This window comes from Caretta caretta, chromosome 3 (genome assembly GCF_965140235.1).
Source record: "Caretta caretta isolate rCarCar2 chromosome 3, rCarCar1.hap1, whole genome shotgun sequence".
NCBI classification, from domain to species: domain Eukaryota; kingdom Metazoa; phylum Chordata; order Testudines; family Cheloniidae; genus Caretta; species Caretta caretta.
The window spans coordinates 48,706,010-48,730,276 of NC_134208.1; the positions used below are offsets into that span (position 1 = coordinate 48,706,010).

Below are 24,267 nucleotides of genomic sequence, written 5' to 3' on the forward strand. Positions count from 1 at the left end.
ACTTATTGTGCTGTAGAACTAATATGTTAAATCATGAACATTGTTTGAATGGCAAAGTAAAATAGGTTATTCAGGATGTAGTATTCTTTTAAAAATGGAACTCTATCCCAAGTCATGCTAATAGGATAGTTGCATAAAGAACCTGCAAACACTCACTTTTGGAGATAGTCTTACTGGACACAGTATTTATAAGATGGGAGACTAAGAATATGAAGAATGAATAGCCAAAATATATAAAGATAATTATTTCTTTAAAAAGTACCTCAAGTAGTAGGTCCTTGAGAGTTAGTGAATCTGCTAAGTTAGGGGTCCTTGTTAGGATATAGATCATAGAATATCAGGGTTGGAAGGGACCTCAGGAGGTCATCTAGTCCAACTCCCTGCTCAAAGCAGGACCGATCCCCGACTAAATCATCCCAGCCAGGGCTTTGTCAAGCCTGACCTTAAAAACTTCTAGGGAAGAAGATTCCAGCACCTCCTAGGTAACGCATTCCAGTGTTTCACCACCCTCATAGTGAAAAAGTTTTTTGTAATATCCAACCTAAATCTCCCCCTCTGCAACTTGAGACCATTTCTCCTTGTTCTGTCACCTGCTACCACTGAGAACAGTCTAGAGCCATCCTCTTTGGAACCCCCTTTCAGGTAGTTAAAAGCAGCTATCAAATCCCCCCTCATTCTTCTCTTCTGAAGACTAAACATCCCCAGTTCCCTCAGTCTCTCCTCATAAGTCATGTGTTCCAGTCCCCTAATCATTTTTGTTGCCCTCCACTGGACTCTTTCCAATTTATCCACATCCTTCTTGTAGTGTGGGTCCCCAAACTGGACACAGTACTCCAGATGAGGCCTCACCAATGTTGAATAGAGAGGAACGATCACGTCCCTCGATCTTCTGGCAATGCCCCTATTTATACAGCCCAAAATGCCATTGGCCTTCTTGGAACAAGGGCACACTGTTGACTCATATCCAACTTCTCGTCCACTGTAACCCCTAGGTCCTTTTCTGCAGAACTGCTGCCGAGCCATTCGGTCCCTAGTCTGTAGCGGTGCATTGGATTCTTCCGTCCTAAGTGCAGGACTCTGCACTTGTCCTTGTTGAACCTCATCAGATTTCTTTTGGCCCAGTCCTCCAATTTGTCTAGGTCCCTCTGTATCCTATCCCTACCCTCCAGCGTATCTACCACTCCTCTCAGTTTAGTGTCATCTGCAAACTTGCTGAGGGTGTGTCAAGGTTCCTCCTCCACTCTGAACTCTAGGGTACAGATGTGGGGACCTGCATGAAAACCTCCTAAGCTTACTTTTACCAGCTTAGGTTAAAACTTCCCCAAGGTATAAATTAATTTTATCTTTTGTCCTTGGAATAACCACTGCCACCACCAAACTCTAACTGGGTTTCCTGGGAAACGTAGTTTGGACACGTCTTTCCCCCCAAAATCCTCCCAACCCTTGCACCCCACTTCCTGGGAAAGGTTTGGTAAAAATCCTCACCAATTTGCACAGGTGACCACAGACCCAAACCCTTGGATCTGAGAACAATGAAAAAGCATTCAGTTTTCTTACAAGAAGACTTTTAATAGAAATAGAAGTAAATAGGAGTAAAGGAATCCCCCCTGTAAAATCAGGATGGTAGGTACCTTATAGGGTAATTAGATTCAAAACATAGCGAATCCCTCTAGGCAAAACCTTAAGTTACAAAAAAGATACACAGACAGAAATAGTCATTCTATCCAGCACAATTCTTTTCTCAGCCATTTAAAGAAATCATAATCTAACGCATACCTAGCTAGGTTACTTACTAAAAGTTCTAAGACTCCATTCCTGTTCTATCCCCGGCAAAGCAGCATACCGACAGACACACAGACCCTTTGTTTCTCTTCCTCCTCCCAGCTTTTGAAAGTATCTTGTCTCCTCATTGGTCATTTTGGTCAGGTGCCAGCGAGGTTACCTTTAGCTTCTTAACCCTTTACAGGTGAGAGGATTTTTCCTCTGGCCAGGAGGGATTTTAAAGGGGTTTACTTTTCCCTTTATAGTTATGACAGGGTGCAATCCACGCCATCCTCCAGATCATTTATGAAGATATTGAACAAAACCGACCCCTGGGGCACTCCACTTGATACCAGCTGCCAATTAGACATGGAGTCATTGATCACTACCCGTTGAACCCAACAATCTAGCCAGCTTTCTATCCACCTTATAGTCCATTCATCCAGCCCATACTTCTTTAATTTGCTGGCAAGAATACTGTGGGAGACCGTGTCGAAAGTTTTGCTAAAGTCAAGGAACAGCACGTCCACTGCTTTCCCTTCATCCACAGAGCCAGTTATCTCGTCATAGAAGGCAATTAGATTAGTCAGGCATGACTTGCCCTTGGTGAATCCATGCTGCCTGTTCCTGATCACTTTCCTCTCCTCTAAGTGCTTCAGAATTGATTCCTTGAGGACCTGCTGCATGATTTTTCCAGGGACTGAGGTGAGGCTGACTGGCCTGTAGTTCCCAGGATCCTCCTTCTTCCCTTTTTTAAAGATGGACACTACATTAGCCTTTTTCCAGTCATCTGGGACCTCCCCTGATCGCCAGGAGTTTTCAAAGATAATGGCCAATGGCTCTGCAATCACATCCGCCAACTCCTTTAGCACTCTCGGATGCAAAGCATCCGGCCCCATGGACTTGTGCTCGTCCAGCTTTTCTAAATAGTCCCCAACCACTTCTTTCTCCACAGAGGGCTGGTCACCTCCTCCCCATGCTGTACTGCCCAGTGCAGTAGTCTGAGAGCTGACATTGTTCGTGAAGACAGAGGCAAAAAAAGCATTGAGTACATTAGCTTTTTCCACATCCTCTGTCACTAGGTTGCCTCACTCATTCAGGAAGGGGCCCACACTTCCCTTGACTTTCTTCTTGTTGCTAACATACCTGAAGAAACCCTTCTTGTTACTCTTAACATCTCTTGCTAGCAGCAACTCTAGGTGTGATTTGGCCTTCCTGATTTCACTCCTGCATGCCCAAGCAATATTTTTATACTCATCCCTGGTCATTTGTCCAATCTTCCACTTCTTGTAAGCTTCTTTTTTGTATTTAAGAGCAGCGAGGATTTCACTGTTAAGCCAAGCTGGTCGCCTGCCGTATTTACTATTCTTTCTACACATCGGGATGGTTTGTCCCTGTAACCTCAATAAGGATTCTTTAAAATACAGCCAGCTCTCCTGGACTCCTTTCCCCCTCATGTTATTCTCCCAGGGGATCTTGCCCATCAGTTCCCTGAGGGAGTCAAAGTCTGCTTTTCTGAAGTCCAGGGTCTGTATTCTGCTTCTCTCCTTTCTTCCTTGTGTTAGGATCCTGAACTTGAACCATTTCATGGTCACTGCCTCCCAGGTTCCCATCCACTTTTGCTTCCCCTACTAATTCTTCCCGGTTTGTGAGCAGCAGGTCAAGAAGAGCTCTGCCCCTAATTGGTTCCTCCAGCACTTGCACCAGGAAATTGTCCCCTACATTTTCCAAAAACTTCCTGGATTGCCTGTGCACCGCTGTATTGCTCTCCCAGCAGGTATCAGAGTGATTGAAGTCTCCCCTGAGAACCAGGCCCTGCGATCCAGTAACTTCTGGAAGTTGCCGGAAGAAAGCCTCGTCCACCTCATCCCTCTGGTCTGGTGGTCTATAGTAGACTCCCACCACGACATCACCCTTGTTGCTCGCACTTCTAAATTTAATCCAGAGACTCTTAGGTTTTTCTGCAGTTTCATATTTGAGCTCTGAGCAGTCCTACTGCTCTCTTACATACAGTGCAACTCCCCCACCTTTTCTGCCCTTCCTGTCCTTCCTGAACAGCTTATATCCATCCATGACAGTACTCCAGGCATGTGAGTTATCCCACCAAGTCTCTGTTATTCCAATCACACATAGATATTCAGGCCTGGCTGTAAAGGCCTGTACTCTAAGAATTTAGGTGTATTCTTATCACTTGGCTAGTTATAGAGGTATAAAAGAAAGAATCAAAATGACTGTCTGCCAGTGTAAGGTCCTTCTCTTATGACAGTCTGAGGCCCTGTTCTTAGGCTAAGGCCTTTGGCTAAGCAACAGAGGCAGCCATAAGCTGGGAAGCAACCGGTCACCTCCTCACATTCCAAACTAGTCACATTGAAATAAGGTGCTATATTGTCTCATACTATATAATTAGAATTTATAATTCCTATTCCATGATGAGATATCTTTGAGCTACAATGTATCTTAATTAAAACTATCTTTAGGTCGGTTTTTTTTCCTCAAAAAGCATTTTATAAAAAAAAACCAGATTTAAATAAAAAAAAAAATCTAACATTTATTTTATTTATTTATTTTTAAATCATTGATTTTTATCCACCCTGGCTGTTTCTGAGGTATTAATTTGATGACGTACGTAAATGCATACATAGATACATTTTCAAAAAGGTTTGAAAAATTATAATAGACACCTGCTAGCTGGAGGCTGATAGAAAACGGGAGAGGCCGAAGTGCACCTCTGAAGTTTTAGGCAATGATGATGTGAAGCCCAACCCCACTATTCCAAAAACGTCTTGAAAAGGAGGTGCCCTAGAGTTCTTAGAGGCTGCTCCAGGGTCTTTCTAACCACCTTCTGGCTAAGCAAAGTGCAGCTGAGTTTTTTTTCACTAATAAGGTTCTGAATAGTAGCAGTGAAACTAATTAGTTTTTTGTTAATTAAATTCTAATGTTCTGGGACAAGTTATTAATAGCTACAGACACACTAGAGCTGCCTGGAGACTGAAAAGACAATCTTGCATCATTTCAGATATAGACGCTCTAGACGCTTTTTAAAAAAAATGATTGTAGATTCTGCAGAAATTAATGTTTGATGTGCTACATATATAAGTTTACTTATCCTATTCTGGCATGATTCTAACAATATGGGATACTGTAGACCACAGTATGTATGTCTGTTGTTCAGAAGGTCAGACTACATGATCATAATGGTCCTTTTCCCTTAAAATCTATGAATGTTTTGTCACAAGAAAGACCTGGAGCTCGAGACTTAACTTTGGATGACCTTTTTTTCAAACAGTGACGTACTCCCTTTATTTAAGATACTGATTGCTGTTCCCGCATTGTACTTTGGAATTTTGTTCCTGTCCCCTTTGATAGTTCACTTGTATCATTCCTTGGCAGTCTGCATCTCTGTGCTGGTTTGTGTTACGCTGACATTGTGCAGACTCACAGTGGCATGTCAGGTTTCAGAGTAGCAGCCATGTTAGTCTGTGTTCGCAAAAAGAAAAGGAGTACTAGTGGCACCTTAAAGACTAACACATTTATTTGAGCATAAGCTTTCATGAGCTACAGCTCACCTCATCGGATGTGTTCCACTGAATGCAGTGGAATGCATCCGATGAAGTGAGCTGTAGCTCACGAAAGCTTATGCTCAAATAAATTTGTTAGTCTCTAAGGTGCCACAAGTGGCATGTCAGTTTTCTTTGTGGGATAGAGATCTACCATGGTGGGCAATCGGCAAGTGGCATTCTTTCCAGAATCCTCACTTTTGACTGTAATAACATACTGGTGTCTCATCCAATTCCTTCTTACATCTGATAAAGATTTAATAAAACAAATGAAGAAAACTTTTTCTATTCATTGGCTTATGTAATGCCTTTTGTGTACATAAACATATGTCAGGGTACAGGTCATGTAGACAGAAATAATATATAGTGCTTATTATGTAAGAAGTATATCACTTCCAGAAGATGGTTATGGGAGACTTCTGAAAAAACTGTTGCAGGACAACTGTGTGATACAGTACTATTTCCTGTGTTATGTGTTTAATCTGTGGTAATGCTTTGTTCTCTGAGTGTTGAACTCTTAACTTTTCTGATAGAAGTCTTTGTTTTGTGGGCTGAGTATCACTTTGTATAGTTTTCAGAGTAACAGCCGTGTTAGTCTGTCTTTGCAAAAAGAAAAGGAGTACTTGTAGCACCTTAGAGACTAACCAATTTATTTGAGCATGAGCTTTCGTGAGCTACAGCTCACTTCATCGGATGCATACCGTGGAAACTGCAGTAGACATTATATACACACAGAGACCATGAAACAATACCCCCTCCCACCCCACTGTCCTGCTGGTAATAGCTTATCTAAAGTGATCATCAAGTTGGGCCATTTCCAGCACAAATCCAGGTTTTCTCACCCTCCGCCCCCCCCACACAAACTCACTCTCCTGCTGGTAATAGCTCATCCAAAGTGACCACTCTCCCTACAATGTGCATGGTAATCAAGGTGGGTCATTTCCAGCACAGATCCAGGCTTTCTCACCCCCGCCCCCCCCGGGAACACACACACACATAAACTCACTCTCCTGCTGGCAATAGCTCATCCAAACTGACCACTCTCCAAGTTTAAATCCAAGTTTAACCAGAACGTCTGGCGGTGGGGGAGGGTAGGAAAAAGCAAGGGGAAATAGTATATAGCAAGTAGGAAATAGCAAGGGCATAATGACTTAGCCACTCCCAGTCTCTATTTAAGCCTAAATTAAGGAAATGGCCCACCTTGATTATCATGCACATTGTAGGGAGAGTGGTCACTTTGGATAAGCTATTACCAGCAGGAGATTGAGTTTGTGTGTGTGGTTTTTGGAGGGGGGTGAGGGAGTGAGAGAACCTGGATTTGTGCTGGAAATGACCCACCTTGATTATCATACACATTGTGAAGAGAGTGGTCACTTTGGATGGACTATTACCAGCAGGAAAGTGAGTTTGTGCGGGGGGGAAGGGTGAGAAAACCTGGATTTGTGCTGGAAATGGCCCAACTTGATGATCACTTTAGATAAGCTATTACCAGCAGGACAGTGGGGTGGGAGGGGGTATTGTTTCATGGTCTCTGTGTGTATATAATGTCTACTGCAGTTTCCACGGTATGCATCCGATGAAGTGAGCTGTAGCTCACGAAAGCTCATGCTCAAATAAATTGGTTAGTCTCTAAGGTGCCACAAGTACTCCTTTTCACTTTGTATAGTGAGATCTAGCATTCCATCTCTTGATAATAGACTGATGCCTAAGTGCAGTTGGAGAAACAGGGAGGGATGTTTGTTTCACTGACATGGTATTCCTTAAAGCATGTGAACATGGTAAACTAAAAACCAATAAAAAGGAATGTAATAGAAAGTGAGGTGGTGAGGGGACAAATAGAAGAGTGATAAATAAAATGAACAATTTCAAGTTGATTACACCATTTGACTTTTATATACAGAAGAAGCAATGGAGAAGAGGAAGACCAAGACCAATTGCAGGCTTCTGGGTGCTAAGTAAAAAGATTATATTACAGCATGTGCTTGAGAAGCCCATTAATGGCATTTGTGAACACGCCATGAAATGACTGGCCAGTGTATCCATATATGTGATATACTGGATCCAATATATTAGTCTATATAAATTTTACTTCAAGAAAAACAACAATGTTTTTTTAAACCACTTTTAGGAAGGGCCTTCAAGACCTGTGCTTGACTGCATTGACCTTGTCAGTAGTGATGATGAAGAACCTAGCAGCAGCTCCAATGTTCATGTGAGTATGTTATATTATTTCATTCTTGGGCATTATCAGTTGAAATGATTCTTCCAAAACAAACTCAGAACTGATTTTGTATTTTTCTTTATGTAGAATTTTAATAGTTTTAGACTCAGTGTTTGCGTATAAACCAAAGTAAAAACATGTAAGGTGATTTGCAGTCACAGCTGTCTTTTGTCTAGTTAATAAATACTAATCTTGGGGATGTCATTTCACTCAGCTAACTGCACGAGTATTGTGAATCACATTAATTTTAGTAGCTTGTGCTAATATATGGTCATTCCCTGTATGAAAATGTTTTTACTCCATAGACCAGACTGCACTATTTTCTCCCAACTGGTTGTAGGCCTGGTACGCTGGTGCTGTGCAAATAAAAATACTGTGTCTTCTGTAACTCATTTATAGAACCCCATTGTAAAGCAACCTGATCATCCTTCCCCCATGGTTGCTGATATTTTCTTTAAAAAGAGGTGCTGCTTATTTGGATTTTTTAATATAATTTGCTAGTTTAAAAACAAGCAGAAAAAAAATTTTTTGTGTGTTTTATCTAAATTTCCTTTGCCATCATTACTACTGTTCCAAGATACTTATGTGCAAAATGGAATAAATCCCATCTTTCTATACCTAATTTCTTGATTTATTCAACTGGTCCACAGTCCAGTTTTTGCAGCATCAATTCCTTATATGGGAATATTTTCTCAAATCCTGAAGTATGACTTTTAACAAACTGAACAGGAAGTAAAAATTGATTATAAGGATGAACCTTTTGTTTGCAAAAGTGTGTTAGTGTGATCACTAATAAAAGAAAGGGAAGTTTAGAAAAAGTACAAGAAAAGGCTTTGCTGAAAAGCGATGTTTTTTTACCATGTCTTAGTGTAGAGATGGTCTCTCTAACGTGGAAATTGTTTTCCTTCAATTCATATTAAGCTTGACAGGTGAGTTGGGGCACCTACTCTCTGTGGGGAGGACATGGTTGATTAGCTTTGATCTCCTTTTTTAGTGCTTAGTCAAGGAGCAAAGCGAGGCCTCATCTATACTTAAAAATTAGATCAAGCTAGCTATGTTGCTTAGGGCTGTGAAAAATTTCATGCCCTGAGCACTGTAGTTAGGATGACTTAATCCTCAGTGTGGCTAGGTCAATGGAGAAATTCTTCCATCAACCTAACTGCCACATCTCAGAAACGTGGATTAACTGCATAAATGGAAAAAGTCTTTCTGTTCGTGTAGCAATCATCTACACTACAGTTCTACAATGGCACCCGACCAGTTGTAGTGTAGACGTACCCTGAATTACTGAAATCTCCATCTACAACTCTGTAGAAACTGAGTAGATGGTATGTTTGAGAGACAGAAGGGCTAGTCCATTAGCACAAGCAGCATGAATAGCTGAAGCATCTCCAAAAATGCTAACTGTAGCTTCTGGCTCAGATTGACATATTTAGGTGAAGTAGTTTGTAGAACTGTAATATACTGTGAATCTCATTTGACTGTATTTTAGGCAAGGCGTTTAAGTAACATGCTATAAAGAGAATGAAATGTTGTGAAGTCTACATCCATAAAAGACTTTGCACATGGCAAATTTACAGCTTGTTTGTTGTTTGTGTAAATAAAAATATTACTAGGGGAAAGCAAAATGGTTGTACTGTAACAGATTCTAAAGTTATATTGTCATTAATCTTTGTTAATACATTTCAGTTTCAGCACTTAAGTTTGCAATTTAGTACATTACACTTTTGGAAAATGTTTATGGGCAGGGGGTAGAATGTTCTTCTGCTTGATTTTTTTTGAATGGGAATAGCTTTTTATCCTCAGTTTTACTCCTATTGATGTTTCAGTGCTGCACTCCCAAAATACACAGACTAAAACATATCATAGGATAGACATGGTGGGTGAAGTAATAACCTTTTATTAGACCAACTTCTGCTGGTGAAAGACACAAGCATTTGAGCTACACAGAACTCTTCTTCAGATCTGGGAAAGGTACTCAGAGTGTTATAGCTAAATACAAGGTGGAACCTACAATTAAGCATAAGGAGTTAACATAGGTTGCAAGAGACTATTCAGGATGAAGTGGGCAACTAACACCTTTGCAATCACATGACAAAGGACAGTTAGTGGATCATGGCTTGTCGTAATGAGAGTGTCTGTTCAGTCCATGGTTTTTAGTGTCTAACAAAGTTATGAATTTCAGCTCCCAGACTCATCTTTTGAAGGTGTTGTGTAGGTTTCCTTTTGTGATGAGGACTCAGAGGTCAGATACAGAGTGATCCTTGTGTGAAAAGTGCTTGCTCATGGGTGACAGGGTATTTTTGTCTTATCGTTTTTCTGTGAGAGTGCATTTTAGAGCATAGTGATTGTCTTGTTTCACCCACATAGTTATTGTTTGGGCATCTGATGCTCTGGATAAGGTACACCACATGTTGTGCTAGGCATGTGTAGGACCCAGGGACATTGAAAGGTGTGTTTTGCGGGGTGTTGATCCACCTAATGGTGGAGATACATCTGCAAGTTTTGCATCTGTTGGTCTGACATGGTCTGGTGCTGCTTTGAGTTGGTATGTTCTGGTCTGTGGGGAACTTGCTTCTGCTGATGACATTGGCAAGGTTGTTTGAAAGTCAGAAGAGGGCAGTTGGGAAGGTTTTTTCAGTGTGTGGACCCCATCAAGTAGGAGTTGTATATATTAGATGATACCCTATATGGGTTCCATTGTGAGGTGATTGGTGACAACTGGTGGTTTGCAGTTGGTGGGATTTTTTTTTCTGTATTGAAGTAGGTTCTCTCAGGATATCTGGGTAGCCCATTCCATGATACAGTCTACTCCTCTGGTGGAGTGTCCTTGTTTGGTGATGGCGGTTTCGAGTATGTCAAGATGTATATCCCAGACTTTCTGCTTGGAGCCTATTTTGTGGTATCTTGAGTGCCTGGCTGTAGACAACAAATTTCTTGGTGTGCATAGGGTGGTTACTGGATCTGTGCAGGTAAGTATGGTGATTCATGTGGAAGGGAGCTTTTGGCCCCTTACTGAAAGTTAGTGGGGCTTTTTGGTTGCTCCTCTCCCAATACCAGGAGCAAGGAGAAGGGTCAAAGAGGAATCAGGATCTTGAGACTGACAGGTCCCCAGGCCAGGACCGGTGGAGAGAGGCCAGCACTCCAAGTCAGCTGGATGGAGAGGGTAGGCAGGCCAATCAGGGAGTCAAGAGCCCAGGGCCTGTCCTCTGTGTGAGCTGGGGCTGCCAGGACAGAGTAAGACAGAGCCAAGGAGAGCATAGCAGGCCAGAGCCAGAGCTGCAGCCCAGAACAGAACCAGGGAGGGTACAACAGCCAGAGGAGCAGCCCAGAGCCAGGGAACCAGAGCAGTAACTGAAGATGAAGCAGCATTGGAGTGATAGTGCTGGGTTGAGTCTCTCACTCTTGTAGCAGGTTTGTGTGTACTTGTGTAGTGGAGGGGCGGAGATGAGGAGGAGACAGGCCCTTTCCCAAAATTTGTTGAGAGAGCATAAGCACCAGACCCAGAGGGGAATGTGGCCAGAACCAAAGGTGGAGAAGAGGTTCTTTTGCAGAGCCCAAACCCATCCTGGGTGAGTGCCACGCCAACAGCATCACAACAGCACATCCAGGTCCAGGAAGAGGACACCAGACTTGAAAATTTGTTGTTCATGTAAAGTCTATTGCACTTTAGGGACTGCTGCATTGAACCTTACCCAAGCCATTTCCTTGCAGTGCTTATGCTGTGACGTGCTCTTTAATCCCCAGAGAGATAGTTTTTGGTGTAAATAAATTGTATATATGTTTAAGTGAACTGCAGTGTGTGACCAGAGTCCTGGGGGGTGGGAGGGAATGCTCAATTAGGGCAAACTGCAAAGAATGGGACAGACAATCCCTCAAAACTGGTGGTTATTTTAATACTTAAATTCAAGCCAGCGACAAAACAGCTTCTACAATATCTTACTGGTTACACAGAAGCCAAAACACAGCTGCCTTAAAGCAACCACAGCCTCAGGCACCCACCCAGACAGCCAAGTCAAATATGATGGAGATTATTGAAAATCTTGTTCATCATATGAAAAGCTCTACCAATCCCAAAGGATTAGACACACTACCTCCCAGGTTTATGAATAATTCAGATTTTACCCAAATACATCCTTACAGCCAATTTTTAAGTAAACTAAAATTTATTTAAAAAGAGGGAGAATATTGGTTCAAAGATCATTATACATCCAGACATAAGTACAGTTCTGAGATCAGTTTCATAGTAGTGATGCTGAGCTTTGGAGTCGCAAAGAGTTCTTAGAATTAGTTTTAGGGTTTCCAACTTTGGTTGGACAAATTCCTGGATATTTCATCACATGACAATCCTGGAGGGTTGGCAACCTTAATTAGTCCATAGGTTTAGTCGAATGTCCAATACCAGAGTGATCCAAGTGAAGTTGGAGACCTCGATTTTGCAACTCATGCTCCCCCGATGAAGCATATACAGATTTGAGATGAAAGGATTGGGTCCCAAGAGTCCTTGATACAGTTCCTGGGCAATACAGAGTCCTCGGTGAAAGCTTTTGAAGTAACCTCCGGTTTCCTAAACATCAGTGGTAATTAACTACATGGATTAACACAAGGTAATTATCAATTAAGCGGTTTATAGACCTTTTAACACAAACTTTAGAGAGACATACAGACAATGACATTATTTCACCCAAGTTTCATCTAAATGTTAATATTTCCTTTTGATCTCTGAATTGAGTACAGCCCTAGACAGGAATTGTTTGGTTACATGGTTAAATTTTAAAAAGTTGTAGGTAAACATAGACGACTACAGTTACGATCTTCTTAAAATTCTTTAACAGTGCAAGTTTACATTTTAAAGCTCTCACCTATTTAACATGGAATGGCCCTAATTACTATTCACATATTTTTCTAACATGTCTTTAAAGGTTGAATCTGGGTCAATTCGTCTGCAAGTTGCTTAACCCTTTCTGGCCATGTGTCACACACTGATTATGGGTTAAAAGGGTAACAAGTGAGTAGGGGCATCCTCGTCCCTGCTTAGAGTTGCCCATGGAGAGACTGAGGTAAACAGCCAGGGACTCCTAGGCCAGCCCTCCCTGTGTGGTGCGAGTCCTGCTCACACAGGGACTGAGAGGGAAAGTCAAGGTGGGCGGGTACCAGGATAAAGTTAATTGGGGCAGAGACTCAGATCTTTTGGTCACTCAGTTAGCTGTGGTACTGTGTGAATAGAGAAATTCCCCTACTGTGGTGGAACAAATCCCCCACTTACACGTGGGCTTCTTGTATATAGTCTGTAGGGTTCCATTGTTGAAGCTGAACATGGTATTCAGGAAGTTGATGCTGGTGTGGGGGTGTTGGTTGTTGAAGATGTGATAAAAATATATGAGGGAGTTTAGGTCAGCTCTCCAGAGGATGGACATCTCATTGATATATCTGTCATATCATTGGTTTAGTGGTGCATATTTCCAGAAATTCTTCCTGGAGCCATCCTTTAGCACCCATGGCTGTTCCCAGGGTTTAGACAAAGTGTTAGGGTTAGGATAAAATGGCGATGTTTGGGGTGGATATAGGAGTGTGGTCCATTGTCTTGTAGGTATTTGAGGCAGTCAGCAATGCCATTACAGAGAGAGATATTGGTGTATAGGGAGGTGATATCCATGGTGTAAGGGTGGTTTTTTTGAAGGAGGTTGTTAATGTTACGGCTTTTCTGGAGGAAGTCGGTTGTGTCCTGAAGGAAACTGGCCTTTTGTGTGGTGAGTGGTTTGAGGATGGTTTTTGAGAGTCCTGATGTTCCTACAGTGTGACTGCCATGATCAGATATGGTGGGTCTTCCTGGGTTCCCTTGTTTGGGTATCTTGGGAAGCATGTAGAAAGATCCTTGGGGCGGGTTCATTGGGGGCGGAGAGGGGTGAGGTTGTAGAGTTTCTCCTGAAGTTGTTTGGAGAAGGATTTGATGATACCCTTAAATTCCTCTGTGAATAGTGGCATGGAGTCTTCTCTGAGGTTTTTATTAGTAGGTGGGGTCCAGAGAGTTTTGGACCAACCAAAAAAAGATATTACCTCATCCACGTTGTGTCTCTGAAATCTTGGGACCAAAATGATTACGACACTCCATAAAACATATAGATATTATCTTGGTTTTGGACAAGTAATGTTTAAACTAGCTCTCTAAAATCACTTACAATTCCTCTTACTGTTGAGCTGAAGGCAAAAGTATCCTACTCGCTTCTTCTGTGGATGATTTTCACCTTCTTGAAATGGGAAGCATTTACTTCAAGCTTATGATTTTCTTTAGTCTTTGTTGTTAGTTTGTTTTTTTTTTGTTTTTTTACCAGTATAATGAAGTAAAAAGATGAAGTAATTGACCTCTTAAGGAGAAGCAAGAGAACCTGTTGCCTCTTCACTGTATCACGTCTGAACTTCTGTTTCTGGTTGACTGCGTTCTACTGGGGTGTTGGCAACAGTTCTCTCAAGCTAAAATTGCCACCGGTTGGAAACTACTGTCTTTTCCAGTCCTCTGGCCAGTTTAGGGGAGGGCAAGCATCACCAATACTAATTTCGGGTAAACTCTCTTTCTTTTACAGACATTACAGGTGCTCCTAAGTTGATAAGACCAGTCACAAGGTATCTCATAGAAACTTAAATTGGTGTGTCTGCACTGAATTACGTCTTGTGCCTGGATACCACCTCTGCGTGACTGCACTTATAGCTTTTTACTGTCTAGAGATTACAAAATAAAAGCTTGCTTTTTAATTGTAGAGAAATGTAAAGCGTAAAGACCACATAGACTATCAGAAGGAAAGGGTTGCTTCAACCCTAGATCGCCTAGCACGCCACGTGGAGGTAGAGAAACAACAAAAAGAAGAGAAAAACAAAGCTTTCAAGGTACAGTGGATATTTTGTTTGAATAGAGACATTTGCTGCACAGTTTGAGCCCCAAGTGTGTGTTCCATTTTTATCTATTAAATATTTTAAAGAGACTTAAAAGTATATTTTAAATTGACATATCGTTGGCCTACTTCAGAAAGCCACCAGTCTTTGTTCTGTCAGGGCTTTGAGTTGAAAAGGCACATTGGGATTTGGTTCTCTCTTAAAGCCACGACTCCACTGTGGGAAGTTGGATCAGGAATCTGGGGATTCCCACAGAGGAGAACCCCTCACAGTCTGACAAACTCCAGAGACTTCAGGTCCCAAAAAAGACAAAAGTAAGGCAGCAATTTGTATTGTTAATGAGATAGTGGAATAAAATCAAGGTTTAAATTCTTCTTTGCCATCCCACCCTGAGGGAGTGTTTGCTGGGGCTTTTCTCCTCACAGAGGCTCCCTGACAGTGCTTTGTAGCAGGCACACCACCCCCCGCCTGACCTTGAAGCTTGTCTGTACATGGAGATAAGCCTGTCACTGGAGCTGGTTAGAAAATGCTGATTTGTCAAAAGTGAACTGTTTCACAGAAATTAGTTGACTTCAGCAAAACTTCATTCAGGCAAAAAAATGCAATGGAGCTTTCCTGTAAAGTTGAAACATTCTGTTGTGGAACTTTTTTGTAATGTAATATATCAATTTTCTACCTTGAAATGGCACTTCATCTCAAATTTTTACATTTTAAAGTAAAAATCAGAACAAAATGTTTTCTATTTTATCAAAAAAAATGTTTCAATCAACAAACAATTTTATTTCATGAAAAATTTTTAAATTTTTTATTTTGTTGCAGAATGAGGGGAAAAAATTAAATTGTGGAATTTCCTGCAAAACAGAAAATCCAGTTCCTGCCCAGCTCTTTCTGTTCCTCCTATGATGCCCTGCACCAGGCTGCAGTATAATCAGAATTGTACCTCCCTGTGGCCCCTCACTGTGCCAGGGAAAAGAGCTCAGAATCTGAAAGGGGGTCTCTCTCCAACCCTTCCCTTCTCTATGCGCTACCTCCACGTGAAAGCCTAAGGAATACTTCAGGCAGTCTATGACCAGGGAAGAGGCACATGGAAATTCTATTTCCCATGCAGTTGCACTATCATGGGATCACAGGGAGGTGAAAAATCCCTTCCGGTGTTCAAAATGGCTCCTGCTTTATAGAGTGAAGCCCCACGTGCTATTAGGTCACTCCTAATATATTTACATGCCAACCTGGAGGAGAAGAAATGTACTCTTTCAGGCTCCTGGGGCTATCTAGCAGACTATTCTCACAGTTGAGGTATTTGTCCCAGCACCCCTCCTTGGTTGAGTGGTCCCCAGACCAGCTTGTTACCTCCTCCTGTAAACATCCAGGAGAAATACAGTAGAACCTCAGAGTTACGAACACTAGAGTTATGAACTGACCAGTCAACCACACACCTCATTTGTAACCAGAAGTAGGCAATCACGCAGCAGTGACCCAAAAGAATAAAAGCAAATACTGTTCAGCACATTTTTCTTCTGTCTCATAAAGTTTCAAAGTTGCATGAAGTCAATGTTCCATTGTAAATTTTTGAAAGAACAACCATAACATATTGTTCAGTTACGAACAGTCTCCACTCCTGAGGTGTTTATAATTCTGAGGTTCGGCTGTACCTTATGCACTCTCCTGACCAAAAAAAAAAACACCCACCCCAACAAAAATCCCAACCCTAACACACAAACCCACAAAAACAAAAAGTGTAGGACTTTTCCAGGACAGGAGGCCTGTGGCTTACAAGGAACTCATTAATATTAATAAAATATATTCCCCTTCAAATTTTATTGGATACTTGGTTTCCCATAGACTCCTCTTTTGGTGATCTCATTCAATCTAAATGAGATCTTCTGGTTAAAACTATTGTTAAATTAAAATGTTGCATTTAAAAAAATGAAATTTGATAAATTTTGGGAGCCTAAGATTGGTGAAGCAGTAGCTCCACCATTGAAATACAGTCACACCTTCAGAAGAGGACTTGCTTCCAAAAGATCCCAGGAACCATGAAAATGTAGACACACTGCACTGCAATTTCAAAGCCACAGCTATAGCCATTCAGTCCAAAAGTTTTTCCTGTACTTCATTAAAGAGAGCCTATTATATGGCAAATAAATGCCTCTTCATGGAGGGGTCTGATCCTTGCTTGAAGTGAGATGTCTCGAGTTCTGTCCTGGTCAAACTGATCTGAGACAAGAGCAGTGGCTCAGAACTCTGTGTCTACAAGGAATCACACCCATGAATACCAATCAGTCATCATAAGTAGATACCTTGTGCATCTAAATTTACAGGCAAAGAACTGTTCTGGGAAACATTAGAGAATTAGCAGCTGAGATTGCTGAGGTGTCTTGATGCTCACTTCCAAAGCCAGCACAGCAATTCGTTTGTTTCTATTTCTCTGCAGAGACGTCCTTTGGTAGAAAGGTGCTAATGGGCTGGTTCCCACAATATTCCTTAAAAAGCTCTTGTTTTATGTAGGGCAGTGTCCATTCTGCCTGAGCTGAAAAGTGGGTCTCTAGTTCTAGAGCCTCCAGCAACACTGGAGGCTCCAGAACTAGAGTCTCACTTTTCAGCTCAGGCCACCAGGCGAGTTCTTCAAAGCTGTACTAACTCTCAAGCAACCAATTCTTAGCGTTAAGACAACAAAGTGATACGCTATATTAATTAGCCTTTAGGCAATTGTGTGTCCATGTCATCTTTAGAAAAAAATTCAGTTTGTTCAATTATATTCTGGTCATTTCCCAGACTACAAGGGTAGGTTGAATGAGGTCAGAGCATGCTAGCAGAAAATGATGAGGTAAGAAATGTCTCATTCTGCTGCACAGCTTCTCTCCTCCATTCATCACTAACGGGAAGCAGTGAATCACAGAAGTAGTGGGGGGGAAGGATATGGAGTTTTAATAGTTACAAGAGAATAACAGGCAGAATGGACATTGCTTGGTTCTTGCTAATCCTTGCTATTTTCCAACATTTGTCAGCCAGCATGGAATTTGCTGAATTGTATAATGGGAATACTTGAACTTTTTATGGTGAGACTAATGTGAGTTTTTTCAAAGCTATTGAAATGTCTTTGAAAATTATCTACAAGTTTGGAAGCCAACATTTCCAGGCTTCCCATGAAAAGAAGCATTTGTTGATAATACTCAAACAAAATCAACCAGAAGAACCTCCGCCCTTCAGAAGATACTGCACAGTATCCAAGGTGCTCATGGTACAGGCATATACTTTCTTTACAAGTCCAAGAGCGCTTATAAGGAAGCGACCAAGTAATATATTTCTTTAAAAAGAAGGAACATCATCTGGGTCCAACACGTGGTCCTGGTGTAGCGTGTGGGATACAAGAGCTACCTTAACAAGTAGCCTATTACGTGCACCATACTACTGCTTGGTATGTTTTCAATAACTGATTTATGCATTACAACTGCATACCCTCAGTTGCCTTTTATAACCTGTATAAATTCAGATGACTTTTTATCTATGATAAATGTATTGAATCCTGTAAATCCCATGTCTGCTCAGGGCAATGTCCAAATTGTGATGAAATGCCTTGGCCAGTGAGAGATCATGATAAACAGGATTCTGATGTGTTGTGTGTTTTACCATATGTTTCCTGCTGCTTTCATGCCATTTTGTGCCTGGCCACGTGGTGTTTGTGGGGCGTGAGGAGCCTAACCGATGTGGGAGTGTAGTGGATAATGGTGATGAGGGTGGTTGTTTTGTTTGTTTGTTTGTTTTTGTTTTAGAGACCAATCTATTGGGGAGGGGGGAAGGATGGAGGCAGGGAAAATAGCAACTGAGCAGAACTCTAAGGGAGGTGCACAAGGATGGATATTTCTGCCCTTTCCTGTAGCTAAATTCACCTGATTATAAAGGTATGGCATTACGCAGTCAGAATCTAGAAGAAGGTGCCCGGGACCCCTCAAAACCCACACCAGTGGGGCATATTGATTAAAATGACATTTACAAGATGAGTTCCCCTCGTCAGCATTGTCTGTTGCTGCTGAGCTGTCTGATGTCTCAAGGAGGCCCTAGTTATTTAGGGGACGTGACATCCTCTCTAGTCCAGGGGGTGTTCAGACCCCTACCATTTTGGCTTACTTGCAGCCCCAAGTGAGACTGTTCAGTATAACCAGGGATTAGTGGTGCCCTTCTAGGCAAAATCGTATCCTGCTCTTCAGAATAGGCCCATGTAGTGTTTGTGCCAAAGGTAGCGTTCCTTTCTATTTTACAGGTTTTTGTCACAGCTCGTTGGCTTTGCTTCAGCACAGGAAATTGTCCTGGGAGTAACCCAAGTCCTTCATTTGTTGTGATGACTGCAGTTAAATCTTAGCGCTCTTGGAGAGAGGAGTCTGGATGTGCTCCTCTCCCAAGAGGACAAAAGAATCCTGGACCTCTCTATGGGACTGCACAGAAACACAAACCGTAGTGGTGGCAGCAGCTTCAGGATCTGTGCACTTGCACCAAAAAGCAAGTCCAAAATAGAGACTTTGGGACTCCCGGATGTGTCATTTAAATAGAAGGGGAACATCCAGTCCAGATTACCCTGAAGCAATGGAGTACAGACACGTGACCAGACAGATCACTTCAGATCTGAACCAATGCAGTATCACATAGCAATGGGGAAGACTAAATTAATCAGTGTAGTTATATCAGAATGGCAATGCAGCCACATTGCTTTTACACCAGCGTAACTCCCACAGAAACAGAAGCAAGTAGATTCAGATGGAGTGGTGAGATTAACTGACACAAGACAATTAGTGTGTGGACACAAGGCAGTGTCTTCCTGGAGGGGAAATGTTTCCAGTGCAACTTTCTGGTGTAAACAACCTCAGGCGTTTGATGCCAGGAAGATTCTCCTAATATATACCAACAGCCTAAGTTTTCCCTTTCTTTCTTTTATCCCATTACTGTTAGTTATACCCCCACCATCCAGCCCCAAATAATTCTGCTCTCTCCTTGGTGTTTACACCTTTCAAATAATTGTAGATGTAATTCTATCACCGAGGAAGAGCAGTATACCATCACTAGGTTATTTATACATTTTACGTTTCTTCTCCTTTGTAGAGCGCTCCAACACAGTGATAAGTGTTATATAAAAACCTAAACTGCCAATTCCATAGCAGGATTATATTCTTCAGCATTGGCACCTGCAGTGTATTCACTTACCTTAGATAATTTTCTTAGCTAAGAACTGTGAAATGGAGTTTTTGACTTCTGATCTTAATTTCTCCAAATTGAAAGTTTCATAACTAACATGTCTGTCTCTCAGAAGAAATGAAGGTCATTTGAAGTCACTAGTTGTCTATAATAGATTTTAGGTGAGAAAATTCCATATGGTGAGTGTACCACAGATGGTGGCTGTGTTGATAGATGATGGAAAGAATGGCAGTCAAATTGAGGTCATTTTTCCTGTATTCAGTAGCCAGTAATGAATGAGTGTGTCAGCTTTCAAGAGCCTATCTTGCTGAGGACATGGAAATTAACCATAAGTCATTCACTTACCTTGGTATGAGCACCTATAGTCTATTGTATAATTGTCAGTGGACTGTAGTTATTCTAGGCTCTTCCTTGTAAATCAAGAAACTTTCATCCATATTTGAGTACTGAGTGTTAACTTAAGCTAATTCAATGTGTCTAATCAGAATAAAGACCATTCATTGTCTTTTTATCTAATATGTTCACCCTTTAGGAAAAAGTGGACTCCCAGCATGCTCATGGATTGCAGGAGTTGGAATTTATCCGGGGACATAGTGACACAGAAGCAGCAAGATTGTGTGTAGACCAGTGGCTAAAAATGCCAGGTATTTAATTAGAAAGGGTGGGAATTTAAAATATGGCACTCGCAACTGTTGAACAGCGAATACTCATAAGAGCAGTGAACATTGCTCCAGTAATATGAAGTCAAATAACTATCAGCAACATGTGTTTTACACCACTTTTATTTCAGTCAATATTGGTTATTTTTAAATGTTACATTACATAATAAATCACCCAGTAATTGCATTAACAATGTCAGCAATGAACAGATACATGACTCCCAAGAGATCCCCCAAAATCAATTTTGTGCAGTGTGGCATTTAAAATTTCCCACACAGTGGTTGCTAAAATGTTTTTGTAGACAATTAACTTGAATATGATATTCCCAGTGGTAAGAATACTGCAGTAACATAGCTACTTGCAAAGGCAGAATTGTTGCATGGAAATCTTTATATTGTGTGACTGTCACTAGTAAGAGACCCAGAAGAGAAATATTTGTCTATATAAATGTAAGTGTTGGTAAGTACACTTCAGACACAAGGAAGTTCAAAGAAGATTTCAAAGAGCAACACTACTAAATCATATGGTGTATATTGAATGGAGAGGTTCACTTTATACAGTACGAGTGTACAAATCACATTTTTCTCACAAAAATTGAAAACTGTAAAACTAATCTAAATAGTGGAATTAAAAAAGCCCTAAAGAGATCAAGCTTCCTCTTGTGCAGCTTGGCTACTTTGTATTGTATTGCCAGTATAATCTGGTCCTTGGATGTTTGATTTAAAAAAAAAAAAAAAGTCTTCTGAAATATAATCAAAATTGTATGTACTTAGGTATTTTGTTCTACAATGTAGGTCTCAAACCAGGCACCATTAACATGGGAAGAAAAGCTGTGTCCCACAGAACTGGCCAAACACCAATCAACAGCAATCCCATTTTATGTCCTGTAATGCACTGCAACAGGAAGTTTGATAATGGTCATCTTCTGTTAGGTCACCTGAAAAGGTAAGGACATTTATTGTAGATCAGAATAAAGAACGCCACTGATCCATCTTAATCCTAGAGCACTCTGCTTTATGTTGCATCAAGTTTCTATCGTCCTGTCCCTTAATCCCAGTGTTCCTTGGGAAGAGAGGATGTCAGTGTATTATTACAGATATTATGCAGACTTGATGCTAGGAACTTTCCAATATTTTTCTGCAGTTGTATTAAAATTCAAAAAGGGGGTTTCTTCCACTGGTTAAGCACTTTTGTTTTTTCCCTCTCCAGTTGGCCCTAAAGTGAATATTCTTCCATTGTGACCACGTCTTTGACAAATATTTGAATTGACATAGCCAATATTAAATGAAGCTATACATTAAAAAGTCTTGTCATGTTCACTGTTTTAATGGAAAGTCAGTAGTGTTGGGTTGTGGTTTTGCCTGATTCTTCAGATTACACACTTTTCTCTCAAAACCCCCTGCTCTGTTACTTACAGAGTGGGCTAATTATGTTGGTAATTATTTTCTTTATAGGTTTGATCATTCTCCATGTGACCCAGCAATTACACTGCATGGACCTCCAACTAATGCTGTTGCCTGTGTGGTATGCTGCAAAAGATTTGTCACCTCACAGCAGTATAGTGATCACCTTTTATCTAAGGCAAGAACTCATGGATAGGTATTCACCTGACTGAATATAATGTAGAATTTCCAAAAACTATAGCTACAGATAATCTTGTATGTTAACCTATATTTGCCCCTGGTTCACTAAGCCTTCCTAATTTACAGAATTTTTATTGTGGTGGTGTCTCTTAGAGTTCAAATTATCCTGAAAACATTTCTGTAAATATTGCCATAAAACTTAACAGTTAAGTTGTGATTTGCATTCCAAGTGTGATGTGAAAGTTGGTTCACCTGGTTTGAAACCTTCCTTCCTGCCCCATCTCTTCTGATGCTGGCAGTACAGACTAATGGGAGAAGGGGAAGAAGCAGACTGCTAAAAAGGAGGGAAAACAATGGAAAAGAGAAGCAACTATGGTGATTCTGACATTATCCTTACTCCACTGATACCTCCATGGACCACCACTAATTGATCTTTGTATCCCACTAGATTGGGCCTGGAACTCAGTTTGGTCTGTGGAAGGAAGGGAATTCCAAAGAATTCTTGAGTATTAATTTATTACTGAATGTAAGTCAATTGGCTTGGTACATGAGGAAAAACTAAGCAAGCCATTTGTCCCAGTCTTTCTCTCACACTCCTTTTATTGATGTATTAATTTATTCATATTCTCTTAGCATTCAAGAGCCCTAGTCATAGATCAGGAGCCGTTTGTGCTAGGTACTGTACAAACAGAAAAAACACAATCCAGCCCATGGAATTGGGGGAAGGGGGAGTGATACACCAGCAGAGTGAACAGTGTGAAGGTGCCAAAGGTCATGTTAGTTCCACAATATTTTATTTTTTAGGAGGGGATCAGAAAAATGGAAAAGGAAGGGGAGGAGAGGAGAAGGTGACATGGGCAGAGTGAAGCTGAGATGATGCGGCTGTGAGGGAGGGGAGGGTTGGAGCCAAGAGCCAGTCAACACAGGGCAAAGGAAGTCCAATCAAAACTGGAGAAAGCTGGAGAAAGTTCTCCAAGGACCAATAGTCCTGGCTTTGGCTGATTTTGCCCTTGCCAGCTAGATTCTGGCCATTTTTACGAAGCAATTCTATCTTTTGCCTGGACGGCCCTTGCTCTGTTCCGAGAGTTGGGTCTTCAGCTAAATGTAACAAAATCCATGTTGACCCCATAAAGAAGATATAAAGAGGTTTCTTTGGACTCTTCGACAGACAGGGACTATCTCCTCTTAGACAGGTTTGTAACCTTGTCAGATTGGATACAGATAATTCAGGGGAATCCTCGGACCACTATAAGGAAATATCTTCCACTCCTGGGACACATGACCAATCATGCAAGGGTACACCTTTGCTGCTTTTTGGCTCAGAATGATCTATTCTCCTGTCAGAGATATCTTGGACAGGCAAGCGACAGTTCTTCTACAGGTGAGGAACTCCCTGGATTGGTGGAAATATCAACTCAAAATCTGTGCGGGTGTTCCCTTCTGCCGCCTTCTATCACTAACTTGAACAACAGATGCATCACTGTTGGGGTGGGGAGCTCATCTCAGTGCTCTCATGTCTTAGGGCAGATGGACAACTCAGGACATCTCCGCATCAATCTTTTTGAGCTCAGGGCTGTCAGGAACACCTGCCTCCATTTCCTACCTCATCATGGCGAATCAATCAGGGTCACGACAGACAACATGTCCTGCGTGTTGTGTATCAAAAATAGGGAGGATATTCCCCTCTCTGCGCCGAACCTATGGAACTGGTGCACAGTTCATCAAATCCAAATTTCAGCAGTCTACCTCCCAGGCATTCAGAATACCACAGCCAGTGTTCTCAGCAGGCACTTCTCACTGGACAACAAATTGGAGCTAGGCTCAAGTCCTTCAAAGAGAGGGGTCTACCGGAGCTGGGTCTCTTTGCAATCTCCGGGAAAAAGAAGTGTCCTCTTTTCAGCTCAAGAGAAGGTCTGAGATACTATTTTTGTGAGGAGGTTCTTTACTTCTGTCCTGGAAGTAGGGTGTGTTCTTTGGGTTCCCTCCGACTTCGCTTGTAGATCTAAGCTTGATACCCTTACCTGCCTCAGCTATGTGTACATCCACCTCTCAAGACCACTGCTTATCACTTCTCACAGGATGTGGGTCATGTGCTTCACCCCAATCTAGGACTTCTCTACTGTTGGATGTGGTTCCTTGATAGTTTGCAGGGTTAAAATCCTCTTCCTCTGAGGAGGTGCAACAGGAGTTATTGAATACTAAAAAGAAGTCAGCCTGTACTACTTCCCTTCAGAAACAGGAGATTCTCCCATTGGTGCTGTCATTGCCACTTCCTGCCTGGATCTGTGCCTCTTTCAGTCATCCTGGATTGTCCGATGAATCTGAAGGAATTGGGGTTATTAGCTCAATTAAGGTCCATTTGGCTGCAATATCAGCCTTTCATCTGATGTAGAGGGGTTTTCCGTATTTG

The 24,267-nt window shown here is 41.5% G+C and overlaps 1 protein-coding gene across 7 annotated transcripts in view; it reads left to right on the forward strand.

Moving 5' to 3' along the window:
• ZNF451 (zinc finger protein 451) overlaps positions 1–24,267 on the forward strand; it is a 78,505-nt gene that overhangs the window by 16,084 nt on the left and 38,154 nt on the right. For all 7 annotated transcript variants that reach the window (XM_075126497.1, XM_075126498.1, XM_048845222.2 and 4 more), the window contains 5 exons: positions 7,447–7,530; positions 14,296–14,421; positions 20,147–20,258; positions 21,069–21,219; positions 21,729–21,855. In XM_075126497.1, coding sequence (XP_074982598.1) covers positions 7,447–7,530; positions 14,296–14,421; positions 20,147–20,258; positions 21,069–21,219; positions 21,729–21,855 — 600 coding nt within the window. The remainder of the gene's footprint in view (positions 1–7,446; positions 7,531–14,295; positions 14,422–20,146; positions 20,259–21,068; positions 21,220–21,728; positions 21,856–24,267) is intronic.